Genomic DNA, 13,205 nt, shown 5'->3' with positions numbered 1-13,205 from the left:
AATGGCACTATTTTAACATACAACAATGATGTCATAAGACAGAAAAATATTAAGTTATCAGCAAATTCTGGTATTTTATAGATTAAAATAAAAAAATACACAATTATAAAATACATTTCAGCAGGATAAAGTGCATTTCAAAGTACATTTTTCCATTATAAAGTGTACTAAACTAATTAAGCATAGAGACACTCCAATCAGGTTTTTTGCAGCCGATTCTAATCTCCCATGAGGTCCCATCATTGCCAATCACCTGGATTGGCTGTTAATTTTTTGCTATAGGTATAAATGCTACTATGTGATCTGGCAAAATGGAAAAATTATCTGGCAATAAATTCACCTTAGACATAGACATGCAAAATACTTGCAGGCACAATGCAGCAGCTACTTAGTCAAAAGGGCAAATGAAAAACCTGCAATCAGCAAAATAATATTTAATTCTAGGGTTCTCACTATCCTAATTATACACGAGTCAAATAAATCTCACAACACTGCATATATCAAATAATGTCAAGTGAAAAAGGAAACAACCATTTAAAGTCAAATGCAGGTTGCATCAAAATAAACAATCAAAACTTCCTGATAGCTGATTAATTCAGGATCTGATTGGCCATTTCTGACTGAGTGGAGTAATTCTGCAGAACACAGGAAGGAGGCAGAGGAGATGGATCTTTTTTCAGAAATTATCTGTGTCATGTTAGGACGAAAGTTTTAATACATAGCAAATACATTCAGCAAAATTTGGTTTTGGGGCCCTCTAGTTCTGCCAACAATGTGGACCGGCTGGAATCAACAGTTGGAATATTAGATCATTCACACACCTGCTATAAATTTATTGCATCTCTGGCAGTGCTGTTTACATTATAATGTATAATATAGGATACATTAATTGGCCAACTGATTTATCAACCAGTTGCTTTCTGGGCGCTGATTTCCTTAATTTTGGGGGATTGTGATCTGCTGATACTTACGTGTGAAGCCCGTCTTATCCCCTAATCTTATCTTCGTCAGCAAAGGTTTAAAAATCTGTCCCTGTCCTCTTCTGCTCTGTAGTGAGAGGTTTGACTGACAGACCGGCCCACCAGGTCATATTTGCATGTTTGCAGTTAACAATATTCACCCCACTGTTGCCAACTCAGTGACTTTCTTGCTATATTTAGTGATATTTCAGACAAAAAAAATTTATATCAGCCAAAATCAAAATCGGCAGGTGAGGCTTTTTAAAGATCGGTAACCAGGGATCGGCCAGAAAACTGCAATTGATGCAGCCCAACTTAAGATGGAATACAGACACACATATTCATGACATTATTTGATTAAATAAATTTCTCTTAAGCGTAATTCCAATAGCTAAAATTTTTATTTACACCAGGTGAGTTTTTCTCCCCTGGGAATGTGAACCAGTACCGACCGGTACTGGACTGATTCTGAGCCTTGAAATGATTTTAACAGAAGTTTCACTTAACTTAGAAGTTGATGTAAAAATATTGTTGCAGCAAACAACACATCACCAACTACAGCTTAGTTACTCATCGATATATTAATGTAGCAGCCATGCAGCCTGTAAAACATTTTCCTAGTCAATATCAAACACCGAGAAGTTTTAATTATTCTTGTCAAACATTATCAAACACTCTCCAGAAGTAACCAAGCAACCAATAACATTTAGGCTTTGGCCTGCGCACCCCCACGGACTCATATAGACTCCCTACGTAAAAGATGTTTTGACACAATAAATCTTTTTTCTCCTAAATGTTAATAGTAAAGAGGGTTAGATAATAATAATAAAAAAAATCTAAAATTCTTCTTCTCTGTTTTACTTAAAGTAAGATCTCAAGGTACACACAGTGCGTACAGTCGTACAGCTGGGGGCACCCCTGTGTTCAGGTACTTATTACAAGTCCAAAACGCGCACAATACAACTATGCCGAGGATAGATAGATATGACAAAAATCACGACTGGTCAAATATTTGGAACATTAAAAAAATAAAAATAAAATAGTTGTCAAATATCCTCCAGCATTGCCAATTTAGAGCAGCAGGACAACCTAATGGTTCCAGCGCATCATCACGTTACGGCGCAGCAGCCCTATCTGAATGCTGTAGTTCTAAAACCAAAAGGCAGCGCAATTATTTGCTGCATGTTCCACAAATTGTGCGGGAAAAAGTGAGACAGATAACCAGCCAGACAACTGACAACATTTTTGCTTTAAAAGCTAATTTGGCAATCACCGATCACACACTTTTTCACGGAAATCGGCCGATTATTATCAGTGGCCGAAAAAAAAAGGTATTGTCCGTCCAGTGACATAGTATATGATTTTGTAAATTATAAGTTTTGTCGATTTAGTTTGTCTTTGGGCAGTTAAAATATACTTTAGTTAGTTTAGAATCAAAATTTTTAAGCAATTTTTATATTTGGAATTGTTTAATTCAATTCAAATTAAAATCATCTATTAATCCCAAAGGGAAATTTGGGACAATTTCCCTTTGGGAAATTAATTACAATTAATTTAATCTAAATTGAATTTAGATTACTTTGGCACCATTGAACCCCTTCCATTATTTTAAGAGATTAAGAATACACCGGAGCGAGAAACAGGAGTCTGGACAGGAGATTGATTTATAATTATTGTAATTTTTTATACATCATTTGAACTTGAAACATCAGACTAAGATTAAGCCAACTTTTGTTTTAAGTTTCATTAGATTTTTAGTTATCTCTTAAAGAATATAAAAATATATAGTACTTTTTTTTTGGAAGAACAAGTCGGACGTGTTCGACAACCAAACCACATGTTGCCATCCATGGTCTACCTAGGAAAATATTTTGGTTTTGGAACTTAAAAAGCCACGATGTTTTAATGCATCTTCTAGATCTGTAAATGGCACAAAAGGCACAGTAGAAAGTTGGTGTACAAAAAGAGGTCTCTATAATAAACTGTAGGTCTGTGTATGGTGGATATTGGTTAAAACATGTTTTTCATTACTCAGAGTATCCACAAATTTCACTCAAGTAGTGATAGTTCAAAATAATATTCCTAAAAAATGATCCAGAATCATCAAGCCAAAAATACTAATCTTTTACAAAACATGACCTCAACACAGAATGTTTGTGTAAATTAAGTTTTATTTTTATGACGTGTAATAAAGTACTTGCTGACATAGCAACCCCACAAGCAAATTTAAAATGTTAAAGAAAGCAAAATTAACATAAAATGTTGGAGGGAAACAAAATCAACAATGAGAAAAATAAATGCAATTTCCCTCCATTTCATCGTCTGCCCAGTTTCTCCAGTTCCTTAAGTTCCTTCCAGATTGTTCAATGTAGTGTTTTATTACAGTCACATGATGACATATGCATATTGGACAAATAACCTTTGCATGGTATATATATATATATATATATATATATAAGTCATGTTTTTCAAGTAGAAGTATAAAGTTTCTAATGCCTGAAATAAAACATTTTTTCTTTACATCTATGGAATCTAATTTACCTATAACCCTCCATCATAATAGGTTTGAAATCCTGTACTGAACAATTTGTCCTTAGCCTTTAATTAGCGCAAAAGGATCATTATCCTTCAATATTTTAATATTTACCAACAGTTATGTTAGGATTTTTGCATCTTAAATATTTGAAAAAACATTTTCTTGAACAACTGCTTCATTACAAAATGTTTTTAAAATAAGTTAAGATGAACTAGCTACCTCAGTGACTAGTTTCTTGCTTCAGAAAGGCAGAGCACCTTTCAATTATCAAGCTCTACATCCATCAGTTCTTGTGTTTAGGATTACCTGTGGACACATACTACGTTTATTGAAGACATGCTTCCAATACAATTTGGATTCTTGCACTTTCTCAAATAATATGACAGTGAATCCAACTACAGTCCTAAAAATATACCTACGTACAAGCATGCAAAACTACCATTGTGATTTTCACAGGAAACATCCTGCAGATTTATTCGATCATAGGGTGATATTTACTGATGTGTCTGTTTCTGTCCCCAGTTTGTGTAAAGGTTTGCCCACAGTGAGGGCAAGAAAAGGGTCTCTCTCCTGTGTGCGTTCTCATGTGAACGTTCAGCTTGTCTTTACTAATAAAGCGTTTGCTACAGCAGGTGCATGCGTACGGTTTATCCCCGGTGTGGTAGCGCTGGTGCATCTTCAGCTCTGTCAGGCGGCCATACGTCCTGCCACACTCCGGACACTCGTAGCTGGGCCGCTCATCCATGTGCTGCCTGCTGTGGAGACGCAAGCCGCTGGAGGAACTGAAGCTCTTGCTGCACTGCAGGCACTTGAAGGGTTTCTCCCCGGTGTGAATGAAGACATGCAGCTTGAGACTGGCAGCTGAAGGGAAGCCATTGCCGCAGATGGAGCACAGGTGGGGCCTCTCGCCAGTATGGATACTTATATGCCGTTCCAGCTTGTTCTTGTTCAGGAAGGTTTTGCCACAAAAGGGACAGGTCTGTGGCTGCTCTCCCTCGTGAGAGATCATGTGCTCAGTCAGTTCCACCAAAGTTGAGTAAGCAAGGTCACAGCGTGTGCATGAATAAGGCCTCTCTTTCTTAAACTTCCTGTGTTTGAGGCAGTGCTGCTCCAACTCCTCCTCCTGCTCGAAGGTCTCAATGCAGCAACTGCACTGGTACGGCCTTTCCAGAGTGTGTGTCCGAAGGTGATATTTGAAAGCTGTAAGCTTTAGAAAGACGTCGTTGCAGTGTGGACATCTTGATTCTCGTCTGTCGTGGACCTGTACGTGTCTCTTATAATGAGATAGCTTCATGAAGTGTTTCTGACACAATGAACAGTAATACTGATCATGCTGGTGACCCTCCTCGTGTTTCTTCAGAGCATACTCCACTTTGAACTTCTTCCCACAGGTACCACAGGGAAAAGACTTCCGATGAACCTGCATGTGGGTCTCGAGTTCCTCCACACTGCCGAACCTCTCGTTGCATTTGGGACACGTCCCACTGTTTTCCTTCACATGATCTTCCAGGTGTTTGTTGAGGTCTTCAGGGAAGTAAAAGATTTGTTTGCAGTCAGGACATGTGTAAAAGTCAGACTTTGTAGCTTTACGATGAGACATGATGTGTCTCTTCAAATGATACGGGCGGCCGAATTCTTTGCCGCAATCACCACAGATAAGGCTTCGAGGACTGGGCTCAACTGCTTTGTGTAGTTTAAGATGCTTTTCCAGTGCACCCTTCTCTTTGAACTGCTTATTACATGCCAGGCAAAAAAGATCAATGTGAGCATGAGTCCTTTTGTGTATTTTTAGTTCTAGCCAGGTGGTGAAACTCTTCCCGCAGTGAGGGCAGATGTACTGCCCTAGACCATGCTGAATTCTCACATGACGTGTCATGTGATAGGACTGGCTGAATGTCTTGTTGCAGACGGGGCAACTGAAGGGTTTTTCCTTTGTGTGGGTCCTCATGTGTCTAGCAAGCTTGTTTGGGCCTTTGAAGCGCCTCCCAACACAGATGGGACAAGAATTGTCTCTAGTTTTCTTTAGTACAACTTTTTCAGAGTTAGCTTCTGAGTTGACACTCTTAGTCAGGCAACGGCTCTCTGCAGCTTCACAAGCTTCTGCAGAAACATCGGATAATTCTTCAGTTTTCACTTCAATGCATTGAGGTTGTTGTTGACTGCTTTCTCCCTCTTTTTGGGAAGATAGGTCTTTCTTGTGTGACTTCACATGATTACGAAGATCTTCATTGTTCAAGAAGATTTCATTACAGTCAGGGCAGTAAAGGATTTGTGGCTTGTGCGTCTTCTTGTGTTTAAATAACTCTGCAAGGCTTTCCAGGCTTACCCCGCAGGTCGGGCAAATATATGGGCCCGCAGCATGCTGGTTCCTCATGTGTCTGGTCATGTGGTAAGACTGACTGAATGTGAGATCGCAGAGAAGACATTTGAATGGTTTCTCACCAGTGTGTGTCCTCATGTGTCTGTTGAGCTTGTCTGCTGTTTTGAAATACTTGTTGATGCAGATGGAACAGCAAAGGTCTTTTCCCTTAGTTGAAGGAGGGAAGAAGTCTTCATCTTTACCGTCATCATTGTCTTCGGCACAGCAACTTGACTGGTTGCTTTTTTCATCTTCCATCATCTGAGGTGATGAGGTGATAACATTATCTAGTTCATCACAAGTCTGCGATCCACCTTCACTACCACTAAAACACATCATATCGTTGCTGTGAGAGTTCTGATCTTTGATTTCATCAGATTTTCTTTGGGCTTCAGTCACAAGTAGTTCTGATGTAACCTTTTTCTCCCCAAGCCGGGGTCTTCCTCTTTTGCGCTTTTGCTGATGCTCAGTCACAAGAAGTTTTAATGTAACCTTTTTCTCCCCAAGCCGAGGCCTTCCTCTTTTGAGCTTTTGTTGAGGTGCCTTAAATTTTACCTTTTCTTCCCCGATCCGAGGTCTTCCTCTTTTGCGCTTAATTTGAACAGGAGTCTCTAAATCCTCTCCAATATCCACACTCACTTCATCAAAATCCAACTGCTGAGAACCACTTGAAGAAGGTTCTACCTCTTTAGCAATAGTCAGAGCCTTGGCCAAGGTTAGACGGTCTTTCCTCATCAGTAGCTTCTCTCTGAACTGCAGATTGCTTGTTTTCTCAATCAATTGATCTAGTAGAAGTTTGTTCTTATACCTTCCATACTGACAAAGCCTCAGCAGATTTTTTAGGGCTGTAACAAACTCATCTACAGACTCTCCAGGCATCTGAACCCTTTGGTGGAACTTAAGGCGGTGCGCCTGAGTGGCGTTATCAGAGCCAAAATAAGCAGTAAGCTCTGAAATAGCAACCACATACGTAGCCTGATTCCCAATCAGAGTTGAATAGACGCGCTGTCCCTCTTGGCCCAGGAAACTTCGTAAAAGCACCAGCTTACTGGAGTCCTCCATATCTTTTTCACCAAATGCTTTTTCACTGAATGCTTGAGCGTAGTGTTCAAAAGCTTTAAGCCATTTTGGCCAGGGCATGGTGAGCTCTCCTGGGGCCAGAGAGAAAGGGGGTGGTGGGGGCAGAATTAAGAACAAAGGTTCTGGGCGTGGCTCTGAAGAAACTTCTTCCTTCACATCCGCCAAAGCTAACTCTGTAGTAATGTCACACATTGTGGGTTTAGCATGAAAGAGCTGATTTAAGCTCCTATATAAACTTTGATGATTGAAGATGTCACCTTCCTTAGTCTGTCTTCAAACTTCTGCTGTTTCACAGTTCTTAGACCAGTCTTCTGAACTGTAAAATAAACAAACATAGTGTAGTTAGGCTGTGTGTTTTTCTAATATTAAAAAGATCAGATTCAATTTTGAACCACCTTTAATATGCTAAAGCTCAACACAATTACATATACTTGAACTCAAGGGGAAGGGTAAACCACATCAGACCATCAAGGAAACATACAGGACAAATAGGAATGTACACACGTGGACATACACTAACAAACAAGAGTGAATTCTGAAATTCTAATTAGCCTAACACATGACTTATGTCTATGTTTGGGAGAGAACCAATTTATGGACCAGTAGAAAGAGAGTTTTGAGATTTAAAGCCAGGACTTTTTTGTTGCAAGGCAACAGTGCTTAACATTACTCTACCGTGCAGCACCATGTCCATGAAATGAATAATGCAATAAAAGTAAATAACTGGTGCGAGCTTTTAAACAGGGAGATATTGAAGCAGATAGTTAAATTGTTGACAACATTACAAAAGATAGAGATGTGCCGATCAGGTTTTTTCCTGCCGATACCGATAACAATCACCCATGAGGGCCGATCACCGATACCGATCACATAATTATTATTTTATCATAAACACTACTGGTTACTTTATGTGGAAAAAGGAACCATAAATTCACCTTAATGTAGACAAAAACTTGTTTTTAATAACTTTTTCCAAGAAGAAAACTAAACAAAACAGGCATTCTGCAAATTGTACTGCTATCAATAATACTATCTTTAACAGACTGATAACATATGAAGGCTCTGAAGAGGCTAAATAATGCAAAGAGTCAAAATAAAACCTCTCAACATTGCCAAAAAAATTCAAGTATAAAACTTAATATTCAAAGGCAAATACAGGATCCTTTACAATAAACAATCCAGAGTTACTGAATGAAAACTTTCTGATAGCCAGATAGCTGTCTCATGTTAGGACAGCAAAAGTTTTAATACGCATGTAAAATGTATTTTTTTAGATTAGATGCTGCAGCTTTAAACAGAGGTTCGGTGTGAGAGTCACTACCAGGTGGAGCAGAAGCGGCGCTCTGTCTGTGAAATATTACTACCTGTAGCACGTAGCAGTGGTTCAACAGCGATAGCAGAACCAGCGTCTTACCAGCTCGAAGACTTAAATAATTTTGCGGGTTATTTGTTTAGCTTTCTGACCGTCATGCTAATCCGGGTGAGTGTTTGTAGCTGTGCGCTGCTTTACCTGCTATCTAAGTGTTTCTCAACCTTTTTCGGGCCAGCGCCCGCCTAGCCCTAATCCAGGTCCCTCACCGCCCCCCACCAAAGATTTGTAGGTTACTTTGCACTGACTATTATTTTATCATTAATATTACTTTCACTATTGTAGATGTTTTGATTTTTATGCTTGTTTCTGTATTTATCATCAAAAATGATTTCCCAGAGAACAAAAATTATTTTCACAGGTGTCTACGAAAAATGCAATGAACATTCAAGTTAAAATTGATAGGCCTAACAGCAGCCAATCAGAGTGGAAAAAATATTCTTATTTTGTGCCATTTTCTAGTTGTTAAATATTCCACAAAATGACCAGATAAAAGATGTAACACATGCCAGTTTAAACTTTGATCTATTTGGAAACGACTGAGCTCTGCAACATTAAAACATGGATAGAACTGTAACTACATTAATCATAGCTCTACTTCTCTTCAGTGTTTCTGTCGGTTTCTGGTGGTGCAGCTCTGTGCTGCCTTCAGGAGAATGGGACATCAGAGTATCATCCATAAAATTTCACCCACATGGCATTTATTGTGCAAACCAGAGCTTTCAGTGGAAAAACAAACGCTCCAGATTAGGTTAATGCCATACAAATAAGAGACAGAAACATGGATTATATCTTTATATAGACCTGTCTATTGATTATTGATTAATAGTTTTACTGGACAGAAATTACAAAGAACAAATCTGGTTCTTAATCAAATCCTAATGAGTCAAAATCAAAGTGTCATGGAGTCATCAGCCTCATGACATTAACACTGACATGAAAAATAATATTGAAGAAATAAATATATCAAATCTAATTAAAAACATAAATAAGTGATCAGTTCTTTACTGTTATGGTCTGTAAGATATATTTATTCTCAGTAATAGATATGGTCTCAACAAACCCATGACATTTCAACAATATTATTTTACCTTTTATCTGGAAATGGTGTCTGTTTATTCTTGCCATACAGTCCTCTGTATTAATTATTACTCAAAAGGTCTTGCCATACCAGTTTATTCCTCTGTATTTACTTTAGTTTCTTATTTTAGTTTCTTAGTTTAGTTTCTTATAAACTCCTGTTTCAGAGTTTTTCGCAATGTGCACGTTGCTTTTTTGTTTTTGTTTTTTTTGTTTTTTTAAGCCCCTAAGGTGCAGGGCGGTTGGGAAACGTATCGATGGGGAAAAGGCAGACTGAAATAAACCTTTTAAAACAACGGAAACAATTTCTGCATTCTGATTATTGAAATTTAAAAGTGCTGTGTTGTTCTATCACCCCCGTTTCATACCGGACCACTTACAGCTCCGGTGTTAACGCTATAAAATGAACGCTCTCTATTGTGGTACCACCCATGGAGGGATTTCTTTATTTAAATTGGTTCATTTTTCAGAGGGATACACAGTGAGGGTATTGTGATTTTAGTAATTACATGTTTGTAAGAGCGATTTTCTGTTGTCCTTAAATGGAAGCGGACAGCCTTCAAACGGAAATAAAAAACTTTTTAAAATAAGTTGCTGCTTAGATATGATCATATGCGAAAACATATACATACCAGACAAAGTGAATCACAGCAACGTCATCAGCCGGTGTAACGCTGAACTGATGCAGTGAAGCTAGTAGCAGCTTCAGAACGGAGCTGCGCCAAGAAGCTAACAAACACTGAACAGAAGAAGAGCTGCCATCGATACAATTGCAGCCAAGCATGGTTTAATGTTACACAAGACAGTTTTATCAAGTTGCTCAAAGTCTAAACTGGTATTGTTGTGCATTTAAGGTGTAAAGTTTACCTTTGACTAAACCCCCCCCAAAGGAATCCCAGCGCCCTGCTTTTGTTAAAATGTCCGCCAGCGCCCCCTGCCGTCCTCTGAACGGCCCCTGGGGGGCGGTACCGCCCACGTTGAGAAGCGCTATGCTATCTGATCCTTCATATGTCTTTTTTACTGCAGTGAGCCTCGATGTAGCCAAACTCCGTCAAGTATGGCATTGTTTTTATGTCAAATTAGCTTCGTTGTGTTGATGCATTTTGACGTGCTTCAATTTCCGCCTCAACACTCAAACTTCCCCATTCACTCAGTGCGTTATAGTTCCTCATCGCTTAGGATTTGTTGCTGCGCGTTTGCGCAGTGTGAAGGAAAGAGGAGACCAGCTGCACAGGCAGGCTCCGAAATGAGATGCAGGTATCGATATCGGCAACAAGAGCCAATGATCGCCAATCAGAGATCATGCACTTTTTCACGAAAATTGGCCGATTATGATCAGTGACCGATGGATCGGCACACCTCTAACAAAAGATAAACTGTTTTTTAACAAACGTAAGGAATAGACATAGAAACAGAAGTAGCGTGCCATGGATATTTTGACTTGATATTTCGACATACAGATATTTTGACTTGAATGAAATCAATATATGCAGCCCTTAAAAAGGCCCTGAAATCAAAATTAATTCATGACAAAAAATATTTGTTACTTTAATAAACATAGGAGTGAAAGCACTTCAAAAAGCAAAAGCTAACTTTTTTTTAATTAATATTATTAGAAATGCCAGGCATATTTCAAAAATTTTGTGGGAGCAACACAAGAAACCAACAGACACACATTTTAAATTCTCAAACGTTTAAAACTTAAAGTGGTAGGAAAACTGCTATAGAACCCTGGTGAAATAGTAGAGGCCTTGAACAGTTATTTTCTGCATTCAGTATTGTTAATTGCTCATAGTTTCACTTGATCCTATACCTATTAAAAATTATCTACCCATTTTCCTCCCTAAAGGAAATCTAAAGTGCTAAAAATAATAGATTTGCTTAAGTTAAATATGTCTATGATATGACCTCTCAGATGCCCAAACCTCTGAGCAATAATAAGTACCCATTATTTGTAAGTTGATAATTTTTTTAATTTCAAGTGGTACACCTTTCCCATTGCATGAAAATCAGCAATTATTACACCCATCTTTAAATCAGGTGAGACCACAGATATTCAAAATTACAGATCCATAGCGGTCCTACCCACAATTTCAAAAGTAGCTGAAAAATGGATATCTTAATAATAGCCCATTTTCATATTTTGTAATTTTCATATGAAGTAATTTGGCTTTCATCCCAAACATTCATAACGGCTACAGAGGAAATTAGGACATCTTCAGATAAAGGTAGTATTGTTGGGGCAGTGTTTTTAGATTTAAGGAAAGCATTTGATACAGTAAATCATAAAGTCCTTATTTCTGCATTACCAAAGTTTAGCTTTTCACAGACCACAATTAAATTGATTAGTTCTTATCTGACAGACTGAACATAATACGTTTAAGTAAATAAATAGCTAGATACTTAGAACTGCATACTCACTTAATAGGGTCCCACATAGATCAATACTTGGACCACTGTTATACAGCTTAATCTTTTATGAACTCCCATCAGCTTGTGACAGTGTAGATATCCAATTGTATGCCAATGTTACTGTCATCTATGTACATGGTAAGAATAAAAACAAATTGCTTGGAAACTTACTGATGCTATGGTACAAATATCCACTTGGCTTCAGCATGCCCGTCATCAATTAAATGTTTTTAAAACAGTTGACATGTATTCTACTGAAAGACAACAAATTACCCCTGACCCAGACATGCAGAGAGAAGATCACATTGGTCAAACAATTTTAATATTTTGGGATTGTGTTTGATACCAATTTCAAATTTAAATCTTAAGGTAAGAGGATAACAAAAACAGTTAAGTTTAATTTAGCATATTTCAGGTATGTGCAAGATACTGTTTGTCTAACTTGGCTACAAAAATATTCCTAAATGCTACGATTTTGCCTCACTTGACTTGCTGTTTAGCAAGCTGGGAACAGGCTAACCCATTTACTCTACAGCCTATTGAGGTACTTTATAAACAGACATTTAAAATCTTAGTTTAAATTATTTTAAAGAAACTCAACATCAAGTGATGTTGAGTTGGGAAAATATGACCATATATGCACATCTCTGTTTGGTCTTTTTTTTGTATGGTCTTGTATCTTCTTCACTTGAAGACCTTGTCACGTCGTCATCTGTAAGGACAATCAGAGCAACTTTGCTGTACCTCTTAGACTGAGTACATTTGGTCAGAACTCATTTTGAGTGAGAGCTTTTCACGACTGGAATTAAATACCAAACAGCTGCTAATTTAAAAGAATGGCTCTTGGGTTAACAAATACGCAGGCACTGATCATGTGACTCTTATTTTTATTTTATTTATTTGTTTTAATGTATTGTTCAACTTTTGTGCTTTATGGCTTTTAATTATGTAACTTGATATAGTCTCTTAGATAAAAAATGCTTTTAATGTATCATTATTATTCTCGTGTTTTGGAAGAAGCTTGTTAAGTTGTCTGTATTGCATTGTAATATGTACTTATACTGATTGTAGCTTGAGGGAGAACAGGTGAAAACTAGTCTTTTTGGCTAACTGTGGCATATTATGTCATGTACATCAGTGGTTCCCAACCCCCTGGTCCGTGGACCGGTACCGGTCCGTGAAACAATTGGCACCGGGCCGCGCAAGAAATAATTCAATATTTCCGTTTTATGTATTATTTGAGTCTGGAAGATCTTTTATTTTGAAGATCCTTTAACCGGATTCTCTCGGTTACTTGCGTGCAAACATTGAACCCACAAGCAGCAAAATGAGTAAGAAGCAGATCAGATGTCTTTGGAAAGTTTCTTTGCAAAGGGGAAAAGGCCCAGAGAAGAGACAGGAGAATGGATT

General features: G+C 38.0%; 1 protein-coding gene across 2 annotated transcripts in view; it reads right to left on the bottom strand.

The window, feature by feature from the left end:
• Nucleotides 1-3,110: 3,110 nt before the first annotated feature.
• Nucleotides 3,111-13,205, bottom strand: part of LOC103462342 (zinc finger protein 585A-like) — a 12,575-nt gene continuing 2,480 nt past the window's right edge. For both annotated transcript variants that reach the window (XM_008405045.2, XM_008405053.2), the window contains exon 2: nucleotides 3,111-7,250. In XM_008405045.2, coding sequence (XP_008403267.1) covers nucleotides 3,968-7,126 — 3,159 coding nt within the window. In that variant the 5' untranslated portion in view covers nucleotides 7,127-7,250 and the 3' untranslated portion in view covers nucleotides 3,111-3,967. The remainder of the gene's footprint in view (nucleotides 7,251-13,205) is intronic.

Source organism: Poecilia reticulata, linkage group LG1, assembly GCF_000633615.1.
Source record: "Poecilia reticulata strain Guanapo linkage group LG1, Guppy_female_1.0+MT, whole genome shotgun sequence".
Taxonomy (NCBI): domain Eukaryota; kingdom Metazoa; phylum Chordata; class Actinopteri; order Cyprinodontiformes; family Poeciliidae; genus Poecilia; species Poecilia reticulata.
This window is presented reverse-complemented; position numbering and strand designations above follow the sequence as displayed.